Source organism: Semicossyphus pulcher, unplaced genomic scaffold (assembly GCF_022749685.1).
Source record: "Semicossyphus pulcher isolate SPU_LCO1_2020_fin unplaced genomic scaffold, fSemPul1.0.p SCAF_18, whole genome shotgun sequence".
Taxonomy (NCBI): domain Eukaryota; kingdom Metazoa; phylum Chordata; class Actinopteri; order Labriformes; family Labridae; genus Semicossyphus; species Semicossyphus pulcher.
The window spans coordinates 12,457,323-12,481,090 of NW_027211691.1; the positions used below are offsets into that span (position 1 = coordinate 12,457,323).

At 40.7% G+C, this 23,768-nt stretch overlaps 1 protein-coding gene across 1 annotated transcript; it reads left to right on the forward strand.

Annotated features, from left to right (window-relative positions):
• The first annotated feature begins 5,761 nt into the window (after positions 1–5,761).
• ankrd33ba (ankyrin repeat domain 33ba) lies at positions 5,762–22,421 on the forward strand. The gene is made up of 6 exons (XM_069667553.1): positions 5,762–6,395; positions 18,339–18,468; positions 18,770–18,910; positions 19,390–19,531; positions 19,994–20,192; positions 20,915–22,421. Exons 1-6 carry the CDS (start codon positions 5,961–5,963, stop codon positions 21,458–21,460), a joined length of 1,593 nt encoding a protein of 530 aa, XP_069523654.1. The 5' UTR covers positions 5,762–5,960; the 3' UTR covers positions 21,461–22,421.
• The last annotated feature ends 1,347 nt before the right edge of the window (positions 22,422–23,768 follow it).

Genomic DNA, 23,768 nt, shown 5'->3' on the forward strand with positions numbered 1-23,768 from the left:
AGCAGAATCAAACCCTATAAGATGTGTTGATGAGTGCAAGAATGCACATTTGTGTACCAGATCTTGGTGCGCACCAAAGAGAGTGGTGGACATTATATTGACATGAACCATACTTTCCTCAAGAGACGTTTTAAAGCCTGGATTTGGGTTTTATAAGCAGATAACCTCCTATGAAAGGAGCCTGTCAATCAAGCAGTCACCCCCTTTAGCATGTTTCCCTTTAAGCCTCATTATCTTCTTTTTGGAACAATGCTCTCATAATCTCCACTGTGACAAAAATCTGAATTAATTTATTGAGACCTTGGCTCTTTGTGAAATAATCCACCATTTCTTTTCATTTCGAGAGAGAAGTTGGAGATGTTTTCCACTGATTTTAACACAACCTGTGTCTCCTCTGAGCCGCTATCCTGCAGCCAATAAAGGAACAACATTTTAAAACACCTCCGCATTGGCTTCAGCATTCAGCCTCACTTATACAGCAAGGTTATGTGTGTGTTTGTGTGTGAGAGCACAATCGTTAGTTCTCTGCAGGAAGACTTGGACTTGTATCTCCTAGCGCTACTCTGTGCTGTCACTGTTTGGTTCAGGCCTTCATTCTTTAATAGAATAGATTGTTTAATTCTAGATTATGTTATGTTATCATGAATGCAGCTTTTGTCTACGGTCTTTGCATATGCCAGTTATGATAAAAATACATGAAGCCGATTTGTCCGTGCTGTATTTGAGAGTTGTTCTGACACACATGAACACACATCACAGAAAGAACTTAATTAAGGGCCATTGCTGCCTGATTAAAATGAGTGAATTACCACTTGTGGACTATTGAATTTATCCAATTCAACGGGCAGCAACCAACATCGTTCTCTGTCTCTGACTGAAGTGTTGTCCTTAGCTTCTGAATAGACAGTGTTGCCTGCACGGCCTCATTAACTGATTAAACAATAACATGAAGAGTTTCTAATCAAGCTATTAATAATCAGTAAATTAGGCGTGAAAGTGGAAAACAACATTTTCAGGCTAAGCGTCACCGTTAAAACCTAGACAGAAACACTCAGAGTTTTGCTCACGTGTTCACTTTACTAACACACACAAACCTAAACAGTTCAGTGCTTGTGTCAAGAGGCGACTCATAGGAGATCTTTGTATGCTTCTCCTGCTTCAGTTATGCCATAGAAGAGACCACCGTGTGTATTAGCGCTCTGGCCGTTTGTGGTTTAAGGTGATATAAATGGATGACTGAAGTAGAGAGGGGCCACGGGACCTACAGGCACCAAGGTCATGTGCTCATGTGGTGCATCTTTGATGCAGACTTTTAAACCATGTCACCATAGCACAGTAAAGTTCTCAGCTTAAAGTTACATTTTGCTGCTAATTTTGTGGAAATTCATTCTTTTCTGATGGTGAAAAGCAAAATAAACGTTAGAAACATCTTTAAATCTTAGAAAGTAACCTTTGCATGCAGGCTTTTCACAAGTATCCTTAGACGTACTTAATGGATTTAAGGGTAGGGTCCTTATTTTGTCAAGAAAGCATATTTGCATGCACTTTTACTTATGAATGCTTCCTTTGACACAGATAGTTTGCAGAAATGCTTAACTAATGCAGAATACCAGCATTACAGCATGTGTAGAATGCAGAGTTTAGTTGTAGAAAAACAGTATGTAGACTCTCCTTCCTTTTTGCAGCAGCTAAAGGGAAATACTAATACAATATTACCTTGAGACTGTCATGCCAAAAGACACCCTTTAGTTCGCAATAGGTGCATAATCAGCTGGATGAACTCTTCTAACAACATGAGCAAATATTTAATGTTTTCCAACATGTGATGACCACTTTAAGAAAATACTGCCTACCCAAATAGCAACATATGTTTTGCCAAATGTCCTGCGATAAAGAGACAAACAGGTTAAAAACAAAGATCATGGAGTTCATGAAGTCATCTCGCAAGGTAGTGATTTACAAGATCTTAAATGTGTAATGGATCAGGGGCTGAGTATAAACCTGATCATTACATGACACACACACTCACACACATTTAGGCTCACTGTGATTTTCTGTCTGTGGGATTTAGGTTTTTCTTCTGAGCCAGGGTTGAGCTAATGTTATTGACTCTTCAAATGACCGTGTTGCTAATGTGCTATTTACAGCGTGTTTAGGTCTCACATGACCACTTCACAGAAGGTGAATGCATTGACATCAGAGGGCAAGCAGCAAATCTGACTTTTCACATCGTCATACCACATATTGCAGTTTTATATGGTACAATATTATTTGTGGTTTTTGGACATAAGACACGTTGGAAGCTAGTCTTGGATCTAGTCCTCAAATCAGCAGGCATCTGCCCTCCTGAAGTGTCCTTGAATGTACCACAATTTCCCCTCCAGCTGCCGGACCTAAAATGAACCTGTGAAAAATCTTCTGTACCTGAAGAGTTCTCGGCCTTAATCACCTCTGCTCTTCTTAATTAGTATTAATTATTACTTTCCATTTTGCCAGGGTTACATGAGGCCCAGCAGCCCCACTTAGAGTGTGAAGTAAAGCCCTGTGAGCACTAGTGGTTTTATTTGAATTTAGATTACAGCTGTGTAAATATTAAAGAACTGAATACAGAACAAATATTTAGCAAACAGAATAATATTAAGTAATATAAAAGACAAACATAGCAGGGCCTTTTTTACGGTGTCGTTATCAGACTACATGAAGTGTTTTCCTTTTGCAATTTTCAGTATGGAGGCCTTGAGGAATTTTAGTCATTTCTAATGTATAATTGACTCCATAAAACACCTTTTTTTTTTACCAAGCAACATAAGCAAGTTTCCAAAGACAAAGGAGTCGAGGTGCTGCTGGGTCTTAGTAGTAATCACATGCAGGTGCCCTTTGGATACTTTGCTGTGCTTAATTCATCTTGTGAATGGGTCATTGCATCGGTGAAAAAAGGAACCCAATAAAAAAGTGTAAAATGCTACTGTCCTTCAGACAAGACTATGTCAAAACCTAGTATGTGGCCGACCACATCAGGTCAATGTGCGCTTTTGTGGACAATGTGTTGCAAGGACTGTCCTTATGAGGCCGATGACAACGTGTTTGAAAGCAGGTGCAGACGTAGGTGAGGACAGCGTACGAGCAGCAGAGGAGCAGCCCCGCCTACTCCCCGAACAAAGTATCCAGAGCCGTATAGACAGAGAGTCGCATCAGTGGAGGTCCAATAAGCTCCATGATCCGCCATTGCGATGTCGCAATTTTCTCTCTACAGCTCGCTCACTCACTCAGTTAGTAAGTCAGTCAGTTACTCAGTCAGTCACATACAGACCCGTGTGTAGGGCTGACTGCAAACAATCCAAGGCACTCTCACATTTTTTAAATATCCGATGCGATTGAAACCAACTTGGATTGTCAGTAGGGCTGTTGTCAGCAGTGGTTGAGTGTGTTGAGTTACCCTAATTAGTTGAGTAGCTAATCAGCAATTAGCACGTTTCCTTTTAACTGGCAAAAAGTTGTTGCCTTTATAGCAGCTTAAACCTTCTGAACTACTAAACCGATCAGGGTGTAAAACCAAAATCAAAACAAATCAATATACTGTAAAAAAAAAAAATGTTTCAATTTCATACAACCGAAGTGCATCATATTTCAAACATATATTTGTGCAGTAACTCCTTAAAACCTGTGAAAACTAGACTCAGGAGCAGTACAATTTTATTTGGATGAGTGAGGATATAATGCACAAGCCGGGTACACAAAGTCTTTACACCTGAAATTGTGATTACAGCCTTCAGTCTAACCTCAGCAGTTTTTTTCTTCAAATCTAACTCTTACTTGAACCAAAGATGTGCAGTTTGTTTTTATCACTACCTTCTTCTGTGATTTAGTCTGCGCTTCGACCAGACAGTGAAACTTTTCACAGATATTTATCTCTGAAAGTGCACGCTGGCTGTCACGCACACAGCAGCAAACAGATACCATAGAGATGAAGAGCCACAGGAGAGCAGAGCTCTCAGCTGGGGGGAGCTGAAGGTATAATAATAATGGGTACACACTGGGACTGTTATGCACCTGGTTTTTCCACAGCAGGTGGTGTCAGCAAACTGATGTTATTAATTACAGGGAGAAAAGGGATCATCTAAGTATATGTATATTGTGAGGATATATTGGGCACACATTCCCCATATATATACAGTATACATGTATATCCAGTAACAAATAGTTATCTCTTACACTCTACCCTTTTTTTAGTTATACCTTTCAACAACCAGATATACACAAGACATTATGTAACATTGAAACAGGATGCAGATTAAAGCAGAGGTCAAATGTGTACCATTCTTTATAAACCTCTTAGCCCTGTCGTACCAATGTAGGAGATCTAACATAATGCTGAAGCCCTCACTGACAGGTGAAGAAACAGATCTGCAAGTCCATTAAGGAATCTGATGCTGCTCACGGGATCAACATTAAGCTTATGTCTAAATTCTGTGACAACAATTGTGAGCTAAATGGATCTATTATAAGACTTAACTTTGAGTGGATAATTCTCAAGTAAAAATTGGACATCATACCCGTTCTAGTTTCAGTTCCCTTTTTGCTGGTTAATGTGAGGCAGCATTATTGCTTAAGTTTTGGAAGTGGTTTCACTATTAGAACTTTATTTAAAATGTGTCTGTTGCGCTATTTTAATATTTCTTACAAAGTGGTATGAATTTTCCATGACTCTACACTAGGCACGCACATACACTCTCCATAGTTCAGCATCACGTAATGAAGCCCTATTTCTCCATTATCTCTACCGGTCAGTGAAAAAAAAAACTAGATCTAGAGTGTGGTAATCGATTAATCTCTCATTCTCTCATACTACATGTGACATAACCTACATGCTATTCATTCTGGATCTGCCTAATAAGCCTGAAACCTATTGAGCCCCTTCTGAAGTCATGTCTTTGAAATAGAAAACAAAAGGACTGATCATAGGGTGGCCCCTATGTGCGGGTTTTCCCCACAGAGGAGTTGTCAAAATTCTGATAAAGTCATACACTTTACGGAATTTTTCAATAAGACCACAAGGTTATTTTGTTTTCAACATTTTGAGACACCACAACAGCTTGGTAGAATGATGCCGAAACAAAACCGCTTGTCCAATCAAATGTGGTTTCCTGGGTCTTATTCACAGGAAACCTCTGCGGCTTTTCAAATGTTTGCTGTATTAACACAGGTGCTAACTGATAAGAACAGGAACAGAGTCACAAATAGACTTCAGATTACTACTTTTATTTTAAGAAGGAACTTATGATACAGATAAATAATGTGCCTTCTTCCTTTTGAATCTAATATTGAATCATTAAAGTTCAAATATACAGTGAACAAAATCACAACCTTATATCCCTGTATGAGTATTCTAAGTACATTAATTTCTCATTACCAGCAAAGAGAGTCGAATCAATCTCTTGACAGCAAAGCAGAGCAGAGCAGAGAGAGAGAGAGAGAGAGAGAGAGAGAGATCCCATCTAATCGGATTAGGGGACTGTAGGTTAACAGGCTGCTGTCTCTCTCCGCCCTACATGGGACGGTTCTGTGCGCAATAGTTTAACTTCTGCTGTAGCTTCGAATCCGCAAAACCGGCATCGTATTTCCATAAATGTGTCATCAACCGGATGACTGCAAGTAAACGTAGTTTCGTTTTCAGCGCGCGTCAAGTAAGATTTTCACTTCGTGGGACGTTTAGGGCTCACACGGGAAAACAACTCTGCGAAGATGACTGATGGGTAACTGCACGCGCAACATACTATCTGACAAACATAGATTTAAAAAAAGTTTGCGTAATTTCAGCTTCTGTAGGTGATGTAAGTGACTTCTTTTGGGACGACAGTTTGATTCTGCTCCTGTCTGGAGAGACAGTCAGTCCCATGTGCGTGCCCCACGTGCCAGGCTGCACTCTACCCCGAGGACGGTGCCCTAGACCCGGGGGTTAGATGGTGCTTATCACGGACGACAGGGATGGAGGAGGTGCTTCGTCTGTCCGGGTCAAACAGCTCCACCAGCAGCAAAAGGTCGGGGGAAACATCCCTCAAGTCCCCCCGACTATAGCTGAGTTCAACTCTGATGAGGACTACCTGGGCTCGTGCGAGGAGGACGATGAAGAGGAGGATGAATCGGAGGAAGGGGATGATGAATTCGAAGAAGTTGACTTCGAGGACTTGGATGACAGTCGGAGCATCGCGTCAGACGACTCCTTCTACCCGCCGGACGACGTGTTCGCGGACTCGGAGCGAACCCCGTCTCCGGACAGCCCAGAGCCGCTGTCTTTCTTCCAGGCGTGCTGCAACAACAACGCGGCTATTGTCCGTATAATGATACGCCATGGAGTGACGAAGGAGGAGGTCAACGAGAAGGACAGGAATAACAGGGTGAGAAATATGTAGGACCACTTTGAATTGACTTCACATAAGTATGCTTAGACCATTGTTACATGAAAGCTTGTGTTTCATGTACACAAATAAGGCTTTGTTGAACTGTTTACTTCAAGCAGTAGTGGTAATAGTAGTTACATCATTTATTGACAAGTAGTCTTTCAAGAAGTCTAACAAAGGGGCACTTAATCCTTGTTGTGTAGCCTATTAGTGCTTTAACACACTGAAGCGCCTCTTTAGACAGGCCCTGTCACCTTCCTGCCACTCAGTGCAACACGCCTCAGACTCAGAAGGTATTGAAATAATTAAGCCTGAGCTGGCTGCACTGGCTTAAGGCTCATTCTGTCCTGCCAGTTGCCACAGTGAACACTTTATGACTTTATATCTCTCAAATATGTGGGAGGAACATCTGTAAGTTGATTGCAATAACAATTTAATGTATAAGTCAGTTAATAATCAAGTATTCAACTGATATGCATTAAGAAAGAGAGTCTTACTAAGTCATCAGTTGGCTTGAAAATGCCAGATTTAACCTTTTCTTCAAGATTGAATTATTACTATTTATTAAACGAGCTCACACTTTTATCCCGCCTCTTTTTTCTTTTTAATCTTAACCTGTATTTTTTGACGCCACGTGTGCTGACAGACTTCAGATTTTCAACAGCGAGCAACGTCAAGCTCTATAAAAACGCTGAAGTCTCTCCCCGTAAGCAGAAAACAGTCTACTGTGTGTGTCTGTGTGTGTGTGTGTGTGTGTGTGTGTGTGTGTGTGTGTGTGTTAGAGAGAGAGTGTGTGTGGTCATGCAGGAACATTAATGTGTTTACGAGTGTGCATCTGACTGCGTTTTCTTTTTCTAAATTTGGATTGAACTTGTGTGAGGCCGTAGGTAAACACATTATCTACCAGTGGGATGACATCATTAGTGTGTCTTCGAGCAATTTTGTTAATGACCCGAGATGTGCAGTAAAAATCATAAATTCCACTATGGGGAAGTTGCAGTGCATGTTTGTTGAATAATACCAGAATCAAGATATGCTGATTTTAAATTACATAAATCCATATTTTTCCCTAAAGGTTATTTATTTAATGGTTAGTGGATATGCTTTCTGCAGTGCAACCAAAGTATGCACCCTTTTATGACTTGTGTATCGCTTCACGCCTGCCAGAGAAGTGTAGCCCAGGGCTATGAGATAAATCCATGATGATGGAATGCTAGACTACTTGTTATCATTTGGACATTAAGTAATAGTAATTAAATTAGCTGGAAATAGGCCCGATGCTGACGGAGAACAACATTATTGTAGTTTTTGTTAGGTTGATTTAAGCTGACCGTTTTATCCAGCCTCTTTTCTCTCTTTTTTAACACATCGTTTTATATGTCCACATATGGAATATCACTGTAGTTTTTAACATTGGCAACTAAAGAGTTCAAGTTGAGAAGTTCGGAGAGCAGAGCCTTGACCCAAAGGGAGTAAGTTGTAGTTTCTGAAGGAGAAAATGTGTTTAATTCCTTTACTCCCTCAACTGAAAATTTCCCAGCTGTTCTGTTCTCATATTCCTTACCTTACAATCTGTGTCTCTGACCTCCAGGCTGCCCCCATCTCTCTTGATCTTGTCTATAACATTTCTGTATTTCTCTCTTCTTTCTCCGTAAGTATGAAATAACTGATGAGGTTACTGAGAAATAACATCATTGGAATGTAAAGATCTCTTACCTCATCTATATGATATGCAGGATAGATGGGTTTCATTTTGTGCTTTTGTACAGTCTGCTGATGTTTGTGTAGCAGTGACAGAGAGCAGGATGTACATGTACCCACACAAAATACAGGTTAGGAAACCCGTCTGCTGGAAACACATATTTATCTGAATCTGTTAAGCTCATTAGTGCATGTCTGCATGCGTGTGTGTGTGAGTGTGTGTGCTTCTTCAACATCCTGACACAGATGTCATCATTCTGATATAGCAGACAGCTTGACAATGTGTCGTGCAAGACAAAGAGGGGTGTTAAATCCTCGGCGCGGGGTTTTTCTCCTGTGGCTCATCAGCAGTTTAAAAGCATATTTCAGAATAATGACCTGGAGGACAAAGATACTACAGTCGAGGTTGCGTCAACTTATATTAACAGTAAGAATTGTATTATAAATTATTAATAGGGCTGATATATTTTCTGGCTGCACACAACTAGTTCAAACACATATCCCCTTTACAGTTAAAGCAGATTAAACAGGTGGAGTCAAACATGACTTTTAGTATTAGCACAGATACACAAGGTCAAATTGAAAACAGTAGGCTTCAATAATGTTAGAAGAGTATGTTGGAGAATAAACAAGTGCTGAAGATGCAGTAAAGAACGTACATTTCCTTGGTTTGACCATATTATATGGTGCATAGGGCTACATTATAATTTGTTGCATGATGGTTTTTGTCGTCCCCTGACAGAAAGGTCAAAGGTCACGGTCAGATTGGGAGCTCAGAAGCTGGTGGGGATTCTGTGCTCTGCATACACAACAGGAAAAACAGTTTAAACACAAAAGCTTATATTAGATTATTTGTTCCAGAAAAACTATTTAAAGACTAGAAAAGCGCTATATATGTACAGTCCATTTGACATTTACCATTAAATGACATGCAGAGAAGGTATAATAATGTACCATTGTGACATACAGTAAAATTTTCAATGATAAGTTAAACATAAGTTTTGTAGCTTATCAGATGCTTCCGATTAATTCAAATGTAAATATATATATGAAAGATGAGTGTCATAAAGCATCAGTCCTATCTTTTGTTTTCAAGCGTGTTTTGGAGGCCTATTTGAACCTTGTTGCATACGCATATTTGTCTCAACCCAGCCTCTGAGAGGCTCTAAAATAAGGCATACTTTCCACTGTACAACACTTGTTGAAACATGATTTACTAGAATCACGATCACTCTATAATATGTCAGAGTTCCCTGTACATTAAAACACAAGTAGAGACAGTCCAGGTTTAAACTAGATTTAGTTTTGCCATGAAACAATCAACTCACATATTGGCTTATTATCAAGACAGTATATGTCATAGGCGAGTATGTGCATTTAATTCATATATGATTAAAGCACAGTATGAATACATCCTGTCAATGTCAGAATTTGACTGTTATGGCTCATCTTGGATTAGTTTTACAGACTTTACTGCCGTTGACTCGACTAAAAATGATGAATACAAGTAAAAGAACATCAGGACTACTACAGTGTCCATTGTTAGGGTGTGTCTGTATCTCTGTGTGTTAACGTAATTTATCAAAGCAATACATCAATGTCATCAGTCCCCTCTGACCCTGTTTCGTACAGTGTGTGCTCTGCTTGCAGAGAATTGATGCCATGCTCACATACAAATTAAATAAGTACACACAAACCGCGCAGACCCAAACACAGAATCCAATCAACTTAAACGAGGTCACTCTGTGCCTGACTGTTGCCTCTCTCTCACACACACGCTCTTCTCTTAAACACAATCAAATTTTCCAAACAGGGACAGATCAGGTGACAAAGCAGGACAGATACAGTAGGTTTCAGGCAACAGGCAGCCACAGACAGACACAAAGTACGACTGACCGACACACACATCGACCCCGAGGCCATCATGCAGGCGGGCTAACCGAAGCGCAGGCGGGGAGAGACAGAAATTGGCCCGCTGCAGATGGCAGCAAGCATGAGGCAGCTAGCAAATATAGACGAGTGGAAAAATCAAAGCGGCAGTCATACACATCTGATTTAATGCAGCCATGTGAACGCTCAGCTGCAGACACACACACAGACAGCTAACAGGGAGGCTATTGATGGACACATGGCACAGTGTGTCAGTGCTTCTGTGTGCATGCTCTTCAACACAAAGACGTACTGTAAAATGCAAAAGCAGTGCAGGCTGCAGAGATACAGACTGTCTGTCGCTTGGATAATTTGCAGGAATTAGCTTTGACCAGTAGTTATTTGGAAGTAAAAATGTAGTGTGTCCAAATTTAGGCGGGAATCCAAAAGGAAAGAAGGTGCAGAAGTTTGATCAGATACATTGTAGGGACAGTAAACAGGTTTCAGCTCGGTTGGGATGCTATCTCAGGTGTTTTGTGTGAAAACAGAATTAAAATATGCTGCTACAGCACTTTTTTTCCAGCAGTAGCACAATGAAAAATATCACAGGACATAAAAAGTGACTTTACTGTACTAATAGGGATGCAGATTTAATCAGTTCCATCAATTTAAAACCAACGCGAAGCATAAATTATTGGTTGCAGACGACTTAGAGCTCCCATAAAAGCTTTGAATCGTCCAGCCAAAGTCAATGAATTCGTCCCTGCTTATCTGAAAATGTTGTGGTGCTAGTGCACAGTGATAAGATGTTTGAATTCTGGCTGGAAAAGCTGCTTCAATTCAGTGACTATAAGGAACCTTAAGGGTTATTCTGTGTATTGTGTCATCCTCACTGGAGCCAATTATTACAGCATTCTTACATTAACTGTAGACACACAGCCACGTCTCCCTCCCTCCCCCTCTCTCTCTTTGTGTCTCTCTGATACGGCTAAGCCTTTCTATTCCTGGCTCTGGATAGTCCCCAGATTACTTTGTGACTGTGTGTGTTTGTGTCTTTGTGTTTTTGTCTGTGTATGTGGCCCTCTATGGGCTAATAATAAGATGACCAGATTTTGTGCGTGGGTCTGTCTGTTTTTAGGCTGCAACAGGACCCAGTCCGCAGGCCTTGATTGCAAAGGCAAGTTTGGCTTAGAGTTAAACGGAAATAATGTTTTTTTAAGACATCTCAATATATCTCACTGGCTTGTTAGAAAGGTTCTACTTATATGTTCAAATGCTTTTTCTATACAGTGACATCTCATCTGATATCGGTGATAACTCCAGTGGGTATGTCTTTTTAGTTCTGACAGACAATGTAAGAACACTGCTCCGTAGCAGGTTATGTCCGATATAAGAGATCTACCTTAACTACACACCACCTACTGACCAATTAGGTCTCTAGATTTAGGAGCTCTGTGAGCAGATCATGAAAGGGAGGAGGGAGAGAGAGCGGTAAAACACTTCTGCTTTACTTATATTCATGAAAAATATTCCTTATACTTTACTGATACATCTACAACAGAGACTGATAAAAACAATGAAGCTAGCCTACTTTTGTAAGATATGAAAGTAATCATTCATACGGTTTTAAATTGTGGTTTTATATTTATTTTTACTTGCTCTATTTTATCTGTTTGTTACAGCTGGGCCGAGAGAATAATCGTGCTCTAATGATGGAGGAGCAGTGATATTATGATATTTGCAAATTTACACAGTCTGCCTTTTTTTGCTATTTGTCCTTCCTGCACTCAGCAGCTGCAGCTGACTGGATTTTAGTCTGGATTATTTGAACTTCTTCATATCTTTCCAAAATCATAGTTTGCTCTGAGTTTGTAAAACTGACGGCAGACTTGTCTGTGTTTAGATTGGTCATTTGCTCAAACATCTGCCCTTTTATGCGAACGCACTCATAGAAACCGCGTCATAACCAGCATTGTGTGACCGTTTAGCGCCAGTGAAGTGAAGTCAGATCAGGAAAAGAGACCCTGAGTCCTTTTCTAGATTATTTCTGGATTAATAATTTAATTGTTATGTCTATAAAATTGTAGAATATGGTGAAAAATGTCTTCCAATGACATCTACAAATTTCTTGTTTCTATAATCTAAACATATTCAGTTTACAATCATAGAGTAAAGAAATTAGTATGTATCCACAATTAAGAAGCTAGAATCAGAGAATTTTTTTTTGCTGGTTATGAAACAGACTGAAATACATTCAAATTTAGGGCTGGGCAATATGACAGATATCGTAAAAACAATATCAAAATGTCTGTCGTATGTGTTTTTCTATATCGTCTCTATCGTGATGTCACAAAACCAGCGGCCGAACTGCTTTACTGCAATTTTTGCATCAGTTTGAAAATGCTTTACGTTTTAATCCTTGCACGTGGGAGTGAACCTGGAGCAAACCAAAGAGGGAGGCACTGTTTATTAACATGGACATTAACATGCAGAAAAGGACTCTCAGTACTTTTTATTTGTGAAGTATTTAATTCACACAGGATTATCCAGATATAGGCTTTACTATGTGAATATTTCATATGGACTAATTATTTGTTAAATTACCAGAAAAATGCTATATCGTGATCGTTATAGAGATATGAAAAATCCTATATCGTGATATAGGATTTTGGCCATATCATATCATATTTATATAGTTATAAGTTATTTTTAATGCCTGAAACTGTAGGGGGGGTAGGTGTCTGACCAAGATACTAACTGCACGCTGCCTTTGTTTACAATTTCCACAGCAAAGATTTCACAGTGAGCGATACATATGACTGTTGAAAGAAAGCAAGATAAATGTTAAAAACCACCACTTAAGCATGTACAGAACAAATCACCAAAGTGATAAGAGGTATCACTTTGTCCACAGGGGGCGCCAAAATCAACACAAACCGAAAGTTCCTCACAGGAGCTTTAACTCCTCAAACTGATTAATAAATTAGTGTGTTGATGGAATAGTTGACAACTAATGGATACATCCTTGCAGCTCTCTCTAAATGAGATTCAGTCCAAGTATTACAAGGTTGGCTGGCTTGATTTTACATTTCAATCAGAATCTGAACTTGCCAACACAATAGATCCTCAGAATTGTTGAATTTTTTTAAAGAGACAGCCAGCTTGGATTTAAGGATAGATAGCTATGTGAAAAAGGAACTTCTGTTTGCCATCTGGATACACAATTAAAGAGATGTCTGTCTCATTTGTTAGATTAGAGTGATATTAAATCAGAATCAGGGTTATACTGTAAGCATGAACAGACCAGACCATATACACAGAAAAATACCACTTAAAGCTACTGCGAGTAACTTTTATTTTGTGTTGATTTGTCGATCCCTGTTGACTATGCGGTACCTCTTATCTCTTGTGCTCATCCTGAACATGTGTAAGTATTGTCTCAACTTGCTGTCTTTTAACTGTCAAACATATCACTTACCGTGAATATTTACTGTTAAAATTTCTTTTAAAAAAGGCTGTTTTGGTAGCGTGTTGTAAATTGCCTTGTCTGACACCGACCCGGGGGCAGCGGCATTGAAAATGACTTCAAAGATAAAGTCAGTCTTGTCGCCGATGGCTCATTTGTTTTTGTAGGTCATATAGAGGCATCCATCATAAAAACTATCTACAGGAACTTGAACAAAACAGGACATTGTTTTAAAGCACAATATACATCGTTTTACTTTATACAAGCAATAAGGAAAGGAAGCGTCAAAACAGACTCTGAGTCTGCTCTGACTTTGGGGTGAAAATCACATTTTATAAGGCGTCTGCAATCAAGTGTAATGGAAGAGAGGAGATTAAAGTGAGAGAGGACATGTGTCTCTGTCCATCAGCATCAAGTAATGAAAGCTTTAAAATTGCCATAGTCTGCATCCTCACTTGGCCTACATGCAAAACACATAATCCTCCCAAAAAGTATTGGTGAGGATTTGAATCTCATGCTCAAAGCTTTACTTTACACTTTACTGTATTCCATCACACACACATGCACTGCACACACAGTCACCCAGCCTGAGTGTACCTCTCTTGATTGTTTCAGGGTTGTTGAGCTACCTGGTAGTGTTGTTATTTTTATCCCTTTGGCCTCACGGTTAGTCACAGAGTGGGTAATATTGTGTTGCACATGATTACCTTCCCCCGATTGGTGCGTGTCTCTGCAATTGCATGCTGTGGTGTTCTCTCGCAAACATTGCCAGCAGCTACTGATAAAGAGCATCAGAGGATGTAGCAAATGTGTTTGCATGTGTGTATGACAGAAAACTTGAGCCTGGGAGAAAAAAAAAGGTAAAAAGAGAAGTTAAATGTTTGTGTGTGTTTGTGCATGTGTGAGGAAGGTTCACAGAGAAAATAGGACATTGTCAGACGAATGAGATTGCTCCAGACACGCTGCAGGGCACGCTGCTAAAGTACATCACAGCAAGGCTGGAGGGCTGCCAAGAATGTGCATGTGTTTCTGTGTGTGTGAGAGAGAGAGAGAGAGAAAGAGAGAGAGAGAGACACAAACAAGGACTACAAGCTTGTGTCTAGCCGGATAGAGCTATCTGGAGCCATGCCAGTGCGAGTGTACTTCTTCCAGACAATCCAGCCATTACTCCACAGGACCTCTCTCCACCTTTATCCCTTAAAACTCTCAGAGCTGACAACACTAATCGTGACTGCGTCTCCAGCTGGCTGACAGCCGGGCGTGTTTCAGCCAAACGTTTAGGTTCTGTTTGTCTTTCAGGTGAGAAAAAATATACTGTACATGTTTTGTAAATGCTAACTGAGCCTGTGCTGTGGATTAAACCAAGAGCTTAGAAGCTATTTAAAATAATAAAATCTGTGTTTATTCTGTTACAGATTAACACGGCAGAAAGCTATGCTTAGAGGATGCATCAGACCATCACATGTTTTGGGAATATTAGTTGTATTGTCTTGAAGGCGTTGGCTGTTATTATGGTAAATGGATTGCGCTTATGTAGTGCCTTTGTTGTTTTCCAACCACTCGGGCTAGCAAGGTCAGCATTCACCTTTTTATACACTAATAACGGTGCCATGCAACTGTCATCATTATTATACATTCACACCTGGTGGCTATGCCTTAGGTACTTACTTCCACATGTAGACAGGGGGCTCAAACTGCGGACCTTCTGATTGGAGGGCGACCCACTCTACCACTTTACCTTTATACACTAATAACGGTGCCATTATTATTATACATTCACACACATTCATACCTGGTGGCTGTACCTTGAGTACAGTGTACTTACTTCCACACCTACATAGTGAGAGCTTGGGATCGAACCGCCAACCTCTGATTAGAGGGCAACCCACTCTACCACTGAGCCACAGCAACCCTTGAAAGGTACCATATAATGTCACCATTATAATACATTCACACACATTCATACCTGCTGGCTGTACCTTGAGTACAGTGTACATACTTCCACACATACATAGGGAGAGCTTGGGATTGAACCACCAACCTCTGATTGGAGGGCCACCCACTCTACCTCTGAGCCACATTGCCCTTATGGGCTAATGTTGATGTAAAATCAAGGTGACATAACCTTGATTCTTGGTGTATGTATGTACATTAGTGTAGGCATTATAATGTCAGTATGTGGAGTTGCATATACTGTATCACTCTGTCAGTGTAATGTTTGTGTGTAGTGTGAGAGTAGTAGGTAGATATGGGGGAGGTTGGCACAGACTCTGTAAGTTTGCGAACACCTCCAGGCCCTCTCTGTTCCCGTCTTCAGTCATTATTATATTTACTTATTTCAGCGAGACAGAACTTTTGATCATAAGAGTTTGAAAGATTCATTTAACTGGAGACACACAGTGTGCTCGGGAGGCTGAAAACTTTTATTGCCAAGAGGTGCAAAGCATCAAGCAGATTTTATGAGAGTTCTTGAGAAGAGAACATCGTGTCACAGAAGCAGGTTTCCGAATCAAGTCTGCTTGAAGAACATAAAAAGTGGAACAAATTGTTACAACTGGCCTAAACACTGTTAGACTCATGCCAGCAAAGTTTCTAGTTAGTGCTTTAGTCTGATTTATAATCTCTCTGCCATAGATCTGATATTCACATGGCTTGAAATATAAGCATATGGTTTATGACTGATATATCTGTAGGCCAAAATTATTGCCTCAGTATTGGCCTATCACAGATGTATCGTTATCTCTGTATATATTTTCTCATATGAAAAGACACAAGTGGCTTTCTTGCTACTGGTTTATTCAAGGCAAGTAAAGTACAGACAAACAAATAACCTCGTTGGCTGCATGCTACAAAAAGGGAATAGTCTTCTGAGGTGTCCAGCATAAACTTTTACTGGAGCATTAAAGTCTGTGGTTCCTGCTGCTTGCAGGTGATGTGACAACAGCCAACGAGACCTGAAATGTGACTTTAAAATAAAAGCACCATAACTTCTGATAAAAAGAAAGAATGAATAACAATGTATGTGTAATATACCAAATGCAACTTAAACAAGACTAGGTTAAAACCTAATATGTGGCTGACCGCCTCTATCAATGTGTGCTTTTGTGGGCAATGTGTTACAAGGACTGTCCTTATGAGGCCGATGGCAACCGGTTTGAAAGCAGGTGTGCGCTGCGGACGTAGGTGAAGACAGCAGACGGGCAGCGGAAGAGCAGCCCCGCCTACTCCCCGAACAAAGTATCTAGAGCCGTATAGACAGAGAGTCGCGTCAGTGGAGGTCCAATATGCTCCATGATCCACCATGTGATGTCGCAACTCTCTCTCTCTATGGCCGTGACCCTGGCGGTCAGCCAACAATACTATAAGTTTAAACAATATTAAATGGCAACCCAAATAAAATCTCAATTTTGACATGCAAAGGGTAAACAATACAATGGCAACAATTACATACCGTCTACCCCTGAGCTACTGTCTATCCCCTCTCTAATTAGGTGCACAAACCACGTGGAAACTGTCTTTTTTCATTCTAGTTCAAAAAGTCCATATCTATAATCAGTGAATTCTTCCCTCTAACATCAGTATTGTATCAGTCTCAATAATCCTATATCTGTCGATCTCGAGTGCTGTCTTTTTTCAGTGATCGGTTTTGCGATTGAGCAATTCTTCTTTTGTTATTTCCTCAGTTTTATCTTTATAATTATACTTCAGAAAGGCAGGTTTAGGTGACGCACAGTATGACACTTAGCTAAGGCAGGGCAGTGCCAGCTGTGTCACCGCCTTCTACTGTGTTTTAGCAAAGCTGGTTAAATCTCAAGCAATGCATTTATTGGACAAATTAACTGCTTATAAAGCTGTAAATGAAAGTATTATGAATATAGTTGAATATATAAATGCACTGGGAAACACAAGGTCTTATTAATATGCCTCCACTTGATGACTCAGCAGGCACCTGTAGCAGACTAGATAAATATTGTTTTCACTGCTGATTATGCAATGCCTACTTTTGTTTAGACCTGGAGTAGGTTAAAATTTTCAGCACACCTGGATGAAACAAAGAAGCTTTCAAGAGTCTCTTAAGGGTCTGCTCGCTTGCAAATAAATAAGTTATTTTTTCTTTTTTGTAAATTCAGTTTTTTCAAAGGCTCTGACTTCACAAGTTACTATTATCAGCTAGAATACAGTGACCTTAAACAACTGGAAAGCTTCTCGCTTTGATGGGACAAAAAACGACACCTCTGATGACAGAAAAAAGACACCTTATCACAACATTGACGAATGCAAAAAATTCATGTTTAAATGTATTAAAATGTGATATGTCAATTGAACTCTGTTTTTCTACATCCCCCCCGACCCCTCTCCTGAATCTCTTTCCTCTCTCTGCTGGTAAACTTGTTTATCTTGGCTCATGTCGTGTGCACCTTCCGGAAAGCAACCGACTTTTCCAGGAGTTTTCCAGGACTAACATTTACACGTACGTCCACACACATGAAAGGGTTCTTGTTCTGGCTTGAACACGCACCTACACGTACACACACGAGTACACAACAACATCAGACAAAAGTACACAACAACATCAGACGGGGGAAACGGCTTATTTTTCCACTGAGTTCAAGACGGTTCACTTCTCAATGAAAGGACAACAGATGTCACATTTATTCAGGGATATTAGTTTCGTAAGATACACAAAGATGTTTGAGTCTTGTGGAGTCAGACTGACCCTGCCGTGATCACATTTTTCTTCTTCCTGCTTCCTATATGTCAGCACTTTACTGCACTTTTGCTTCATCTCCTCTGGCGATTATTTTTCTGAACATTTTTGCTGATTCTAAACTTAAGCCTCTCTCTCTTCCCGTCATCTTTTTCCTCCTCTAACTCCTCTCCTGTGTTGTCACTTTCTGTCTCAGATAGGGCTGTTGGTGGCCTGTTACCAAGGTTTCGTGGACGTTGTCATTGCGCTGTCTCAGTGCCCGTATCTTGATGTCAACTGGCAGGACAGCGAGGGAAATACAGCTCTCATCACTGCTGCCCAAGCAGGTAACACACACACACACACACGGACACAGTTGTGTATCTGCCACTGAAATACACACACAGAGGCCGTTTGGCACTTATGCTGACAGAGATGAACGCACAAAGGCGAGCATAAATAACACAAGTCTGCACTCGCTGTACTTTTCAAAGAGAAGTGATGAGTGTGTTGTGTGACTGTGAATAAGGACCAGCCGTATGGATGCGCCTCTCGCTGTCAGAAATACGACGGAGAAGTGTGAATAAGCTCTTATCCAAGCCAACACTGCAGTAACAGTAACTTCTCCCCGTCTCTCTGTTCTTTAAGGCCACATCACAATCACCAACTATCTGCTCAACTACTTCACCGGCTTGGACATCGAGAGGAGGAACTGCCACGGCTTCACCGCTCTGATGAAAGCCGCCATGCAGGGCCGGGTGGAGTGTGTGCGCTCGCTCATGATGGCAGGTGAGGAAAATGTCTATAATTACACTAAATGTGCTAAATTCCAGCAATTAAAAAGCAGGAAATGTGTTAATTTCACAAACACAAATTACACAATATACAGACTCAGCTTCGGCAAATGTGTTGCTAATAGACCTGGATTTTTGGGGGGCATATTTTTACTGATTACAACCAGAAAAGATGTTTAATCTGCCATTACTGTTCCAAGATAACCAAGAGCAGATTTTTAGAAATACCAGAAGACAGATGGACAATTTAAATCGGTTTTGGCAGTGATTCAGATTTGTGATATTAGATGATTATTCTCCTTTTAGCTTTAACAATAAAACCAAAGGATATCTGATACCAAAGCATCAAGACAGGGTGGGCAATTTAACTCCGTCTATCTCCACCTTTTTATCTAATATCCCTCATATTTGTGTATCCACCGTCCGCTAAGCCCTTTTATTGACATATTAAGCACTTTTCATCGTGTCCACCAGGTGCCGCCCTGAACGCCAGGGACTTTGGCCGCCACTTCACTGCCAGGGAGTGGGCCTTATTTACAGGCCGTTATGAAACTGCCTGGGTGATGACGCGCCTGATGGAACGGCCTTGTCCCCTCCAGTACTGTGAAACATACAGGTAAACTCATAGCTGTGTCTCATATACCTATAAGTCAAGAATTCACATGTCACTGCATTGAAGTGTTGTCAAAAGTGTTTTCCAAGCGCGGGAGATGGAAAGGAGGCAGATTTTCTTGCATAAAGAAAGTATTACTGACTAGTTTTCAGGGGGAAATAAATATTCATGGGAGACATTAAAAGTGCTGTCATGTATAGTTATGATGAACTGTTTTTTACCTCGAGGCGCCGAGTTATATCGACTTTACTTTGACTCTTCATCTGGGCAACTCAGCATCTTGATCAGCTGTCTAATGAGCTGATTTTATCCCTGGCACTTTTTAGAAAACAACCCTGACATGCTAGCTAAGTAATCCTGTAAAAATCATCTCCCTATCAGGGTTTTTGGACTGATCTTGCTTGATACACTTCCAATGCACTTTCTTTCATGAGCTTTGATGGAGTCTATCATTTTCCCTCCCAGTCTAGAGTGGCCCCCGCTGGCATCACTGGTGGCCAGAGCCCAGGAGCCCCGTGGCTGTCTGAAGCGCCTGTCGGACACTGTGCGGAACGTCTTCAGCATTGCTAATGTCACCAACCCAGAGGATGAAGGTGTCATCGACCACATGGTTTCTATTACTACTGCCATGAGGAGCCCTTTTATTGCAGTGGCGTGCCATACAGTGAGTAAATAAGCTGTAGATCACGATTACTCTTCTTTGTCCTTCAGCATCTCACGACATCCAAGAACACATCTACTCCAACCAGCACAGCCCACTCGTCCTCCTGCAATGATTTTGTGAATATAATCTGAGATAGGCTAAAGCAGGTTTTCAGGGGACTACTTTTTGTGATAAGGAAGGATTTTAGTTAAAGTAGAAATAATTCTTCTCTAAAATTTCTCTCCTGTGCATAATCCCTCGTGGTGTTTGCACACACTCAGCATACTCAGATATCAGGGCTCATTTTCTTATCTTCAGATTGAGACAAACATCTTGGTTGGATGTGAAAATCACTTTCCACAGGCTTGAAATTTGAGTCAAGAGTCAATTTGTGTTTTGTTTGCAAATTACTTCAGTTTCTCCTTTTATCATTAGTAAGGATCATTGCTGTGCAAATATACAAATGATAATACTTTGCTAATAATGCTATTATCTGGCACTAATTTATCTTTTATTATTAACAAATTATCAGATTTTCATGGGATTTGTGAGGAATAATTAATGCACATAATAAATGTCAGCCTTATCTGATAAGCAGGTTATTCATGCAAGATTACCAGAACTGCAATAGTGCAAACAAAATGAAGAAAGAGGACTGCTTTTTGTTGTGCTTTGTTCAGCTGCAGTGCTACTTATATCATACTCCTGATGTTTTAACTACAATAATAATGTTTTTGTTTCAGGTGTGTCCTGACAGTCCCCCAGGTGTGGGCAAGCGGAGCTATGCAGTGCCTGAGATCATCCGCCAGCAGCGCGCCAAAGAGCTCCGCTCCGTCAACCCCAACAGGGCAGACAGCCACATCAAACTCTTCCAGAACTCCCGGGTCACTCTGGTGGCCAAGAACTCAGTAGACCGCCGGTCCAGCCTTCAGCCTCAGAGCCTGGTGCCTCGACAGAGGAGCTCCAGCCTCGGTATTGTGGCTTATAACGAAACACTGGACCTGCGGAGAACCAGCCTGCTGCCTTTAAACATGGTGCTGAGGAGGAGCAGCGTGAGGCCCGGGTTCAGCATCCCTAAAGTGAGGGTGTCCAAGGCGCCCATGTCCAGTTATGAACCTGAAAAAATCCGCAGGAAGAGCAGCTCCAGAGATGGAGGTGGGCACCTGCTGCAGATCCCAAAGTGGAGGTACAAGGAGCTGAAAGAAGAGAGGAGGAAAGCAGAGGAGGCTGAGAGGAGGAGGCTGGAGGCCATAACGAAGAGACACCTTGCTGCCGGGAGAAGGAAATAATATCACTGCCTCAGAGGATGTCACGTACACTACTCCATAAAGAGACTTAATCTGGAGGGACCATTTAGTTTGACAGACTTGGCTTTAATGTATTGTGCTCAGGGTGAGCCTGGATTTACCAGCAGTGTTCTGTATAGTGGACTGAAGAGTGAAGGCAGCTTTTGTCAGCTCAGTTTAGAAAAAGGGGATGCCGGTTGGCCTCATAAAAATGGTTGCCAGAGGTCTGACAGTAACAGAAGTGCACAATGCTTAGTGCCCTCTCTGACAGTGGGATCGCCCAGGGGATTTGATACTTGAAATGTTTGTAACTTATTTTTTCGTATTTATTGCTTTTTGATGGGATGGCAGAGTCTATATTTTGTTACACTTTAACACAGCAGTGTTTTGTAGTGTGTTACCCTGCTGTGGAGCAGAAGACACTTCTTCACACATTTCAGACTTTAACCACAGCAGGATTCTGTTCATCTTTCTGCCTAAAAAAAGAAGCCATTTATTAAAGATGTTATGGAATAATGTCTGAAATATTCAGTGGACTAAGAGAGCTTTAAGTTTTGCTAGAATGTGATGGCGACTGACAGCAATGTTTTTAGATGCTTTTTTATTTTGCTTTATAATGACGAATATCTGAATGTATTTAGCATATATATTTTATATTAGACATTTAACGCTTTTTTAAAGACATTTTTTATTTTCTATCCAATAACGACTTTTTCAAACACTCATAAATATGTTTTTTAGTCTAAATGCTTGAGACCAAGCCTGGATTTTAAAGCACTATTGTGATGTAACTTAACTTAAATCTTACCACTGGTAAGTAAGTTTAAACTCTTCCCAAATGTTTACACGGCAAAACCAAATTAACTCTGGCTATAATTGTGATAAACTAACATGCAATGAATGAGAGTCTCAATGTGTGAGCTGGGTGTGCAAAGGGTATGGATGTTGTAAACAAAATAAACACTTCTGCTAACAGTGATTGTGACGTATTGATGATTTATTGCTGTAATAATTTCCAATGCCTCGCCCGTGTTGTGCTGCAAAGTTAATGAGAAAATGATTGTGGGTTTCATGAAACATTTAAGCATTGAAGTGGTTTATGAGTAACAATTGGAGAATAAAAATAACTCTGTAGCGATGTGAGTTTTAGGAACTTGTGTGAGCCTCGGTCAATCTGACAGCACAAGTAGAATTAAAGAGATAATCCCAAACATATGGCCCCTCTGATAAAAACAGCCGACGCATTGCAGAACAAGAGGTCAGCTCCCTGCTTTAACATTAGAACAGTTAAAATAATGGGACAAAAATAGCCGTGAGTTTAAACACAGAGCCACGGGGAGAGCAGTGATATAACAATGTCGGGATTTTTGAGAGCACAATTTCACGCTCCTAACTCCTCATGGCGATTGCAGCTTAAGTGCCATCCAAGAGTGTGTGTCTAATATACATGGTGATGAGTTGCTAAGGGGTTACAAGGCCACTGCGCAGCCAAATCGTTCCTTCAAATAAACTTCATTGACTTCAGAGTGGCAATCTGCTTAGATACTGCCCAGAGGAAGTCATTTGAACATGACAAAAGATGAGCACATTTAGCCATTTACTGAACTCTGCACGCAGCAGACGGGCTGCTGTATTACCATATTTTACATTAACATAAGGAAATGTCTCATATGAAAATGGCTTTTGGGCATCATAAGGTTCCTGACCATTAATCAAAACTGTATTCATTTGCAATGGACCTCTCTGTTAGTGTTTGTCAGTCAGTATGGTGCACTTGTACAGTATTTCAGTGGTATGGTGAGAGGTCAGTTTCCTATAAAGAGTAAGGTTACATGCTTACATTTGTGACTACGGAATTATAGTAAGGATTATCTATGTTATCGTTGTGTTATGTGTTTATGTTTAATTCATCTATTCCGAGTTCAATCAGTGTTAGGGAATGATCTGTATGAGTGTGTGTGTGTGTGTGTGTGTGTGCAGGACAGACACAAAACCTATTAGCCCTGAATGCATCCGCCAATATTTAGGTCATGCTTGTAGCTCAAACAGCTGCCGGCTTAGATTGTAACCTGAGATTATGAAGCGCTACAGGCTTGGTCAGCGATTCCCGCCTCCCCACCTTCCTCCCCCACCCCGACCCAATTCCCCCAAAGAGAAGTTCAGAAGTGGCCAAATACACAGAGCACTACCCAGTGACAGTGTGACAGCTATTATGTCATGCTGCACTGCTACAGGCCCCGGATTTAGACAGGATGAGCTGATTCTAGGTCAGAATTGAATGACTAACAAACCTGTGAATTGGGAGGGAATC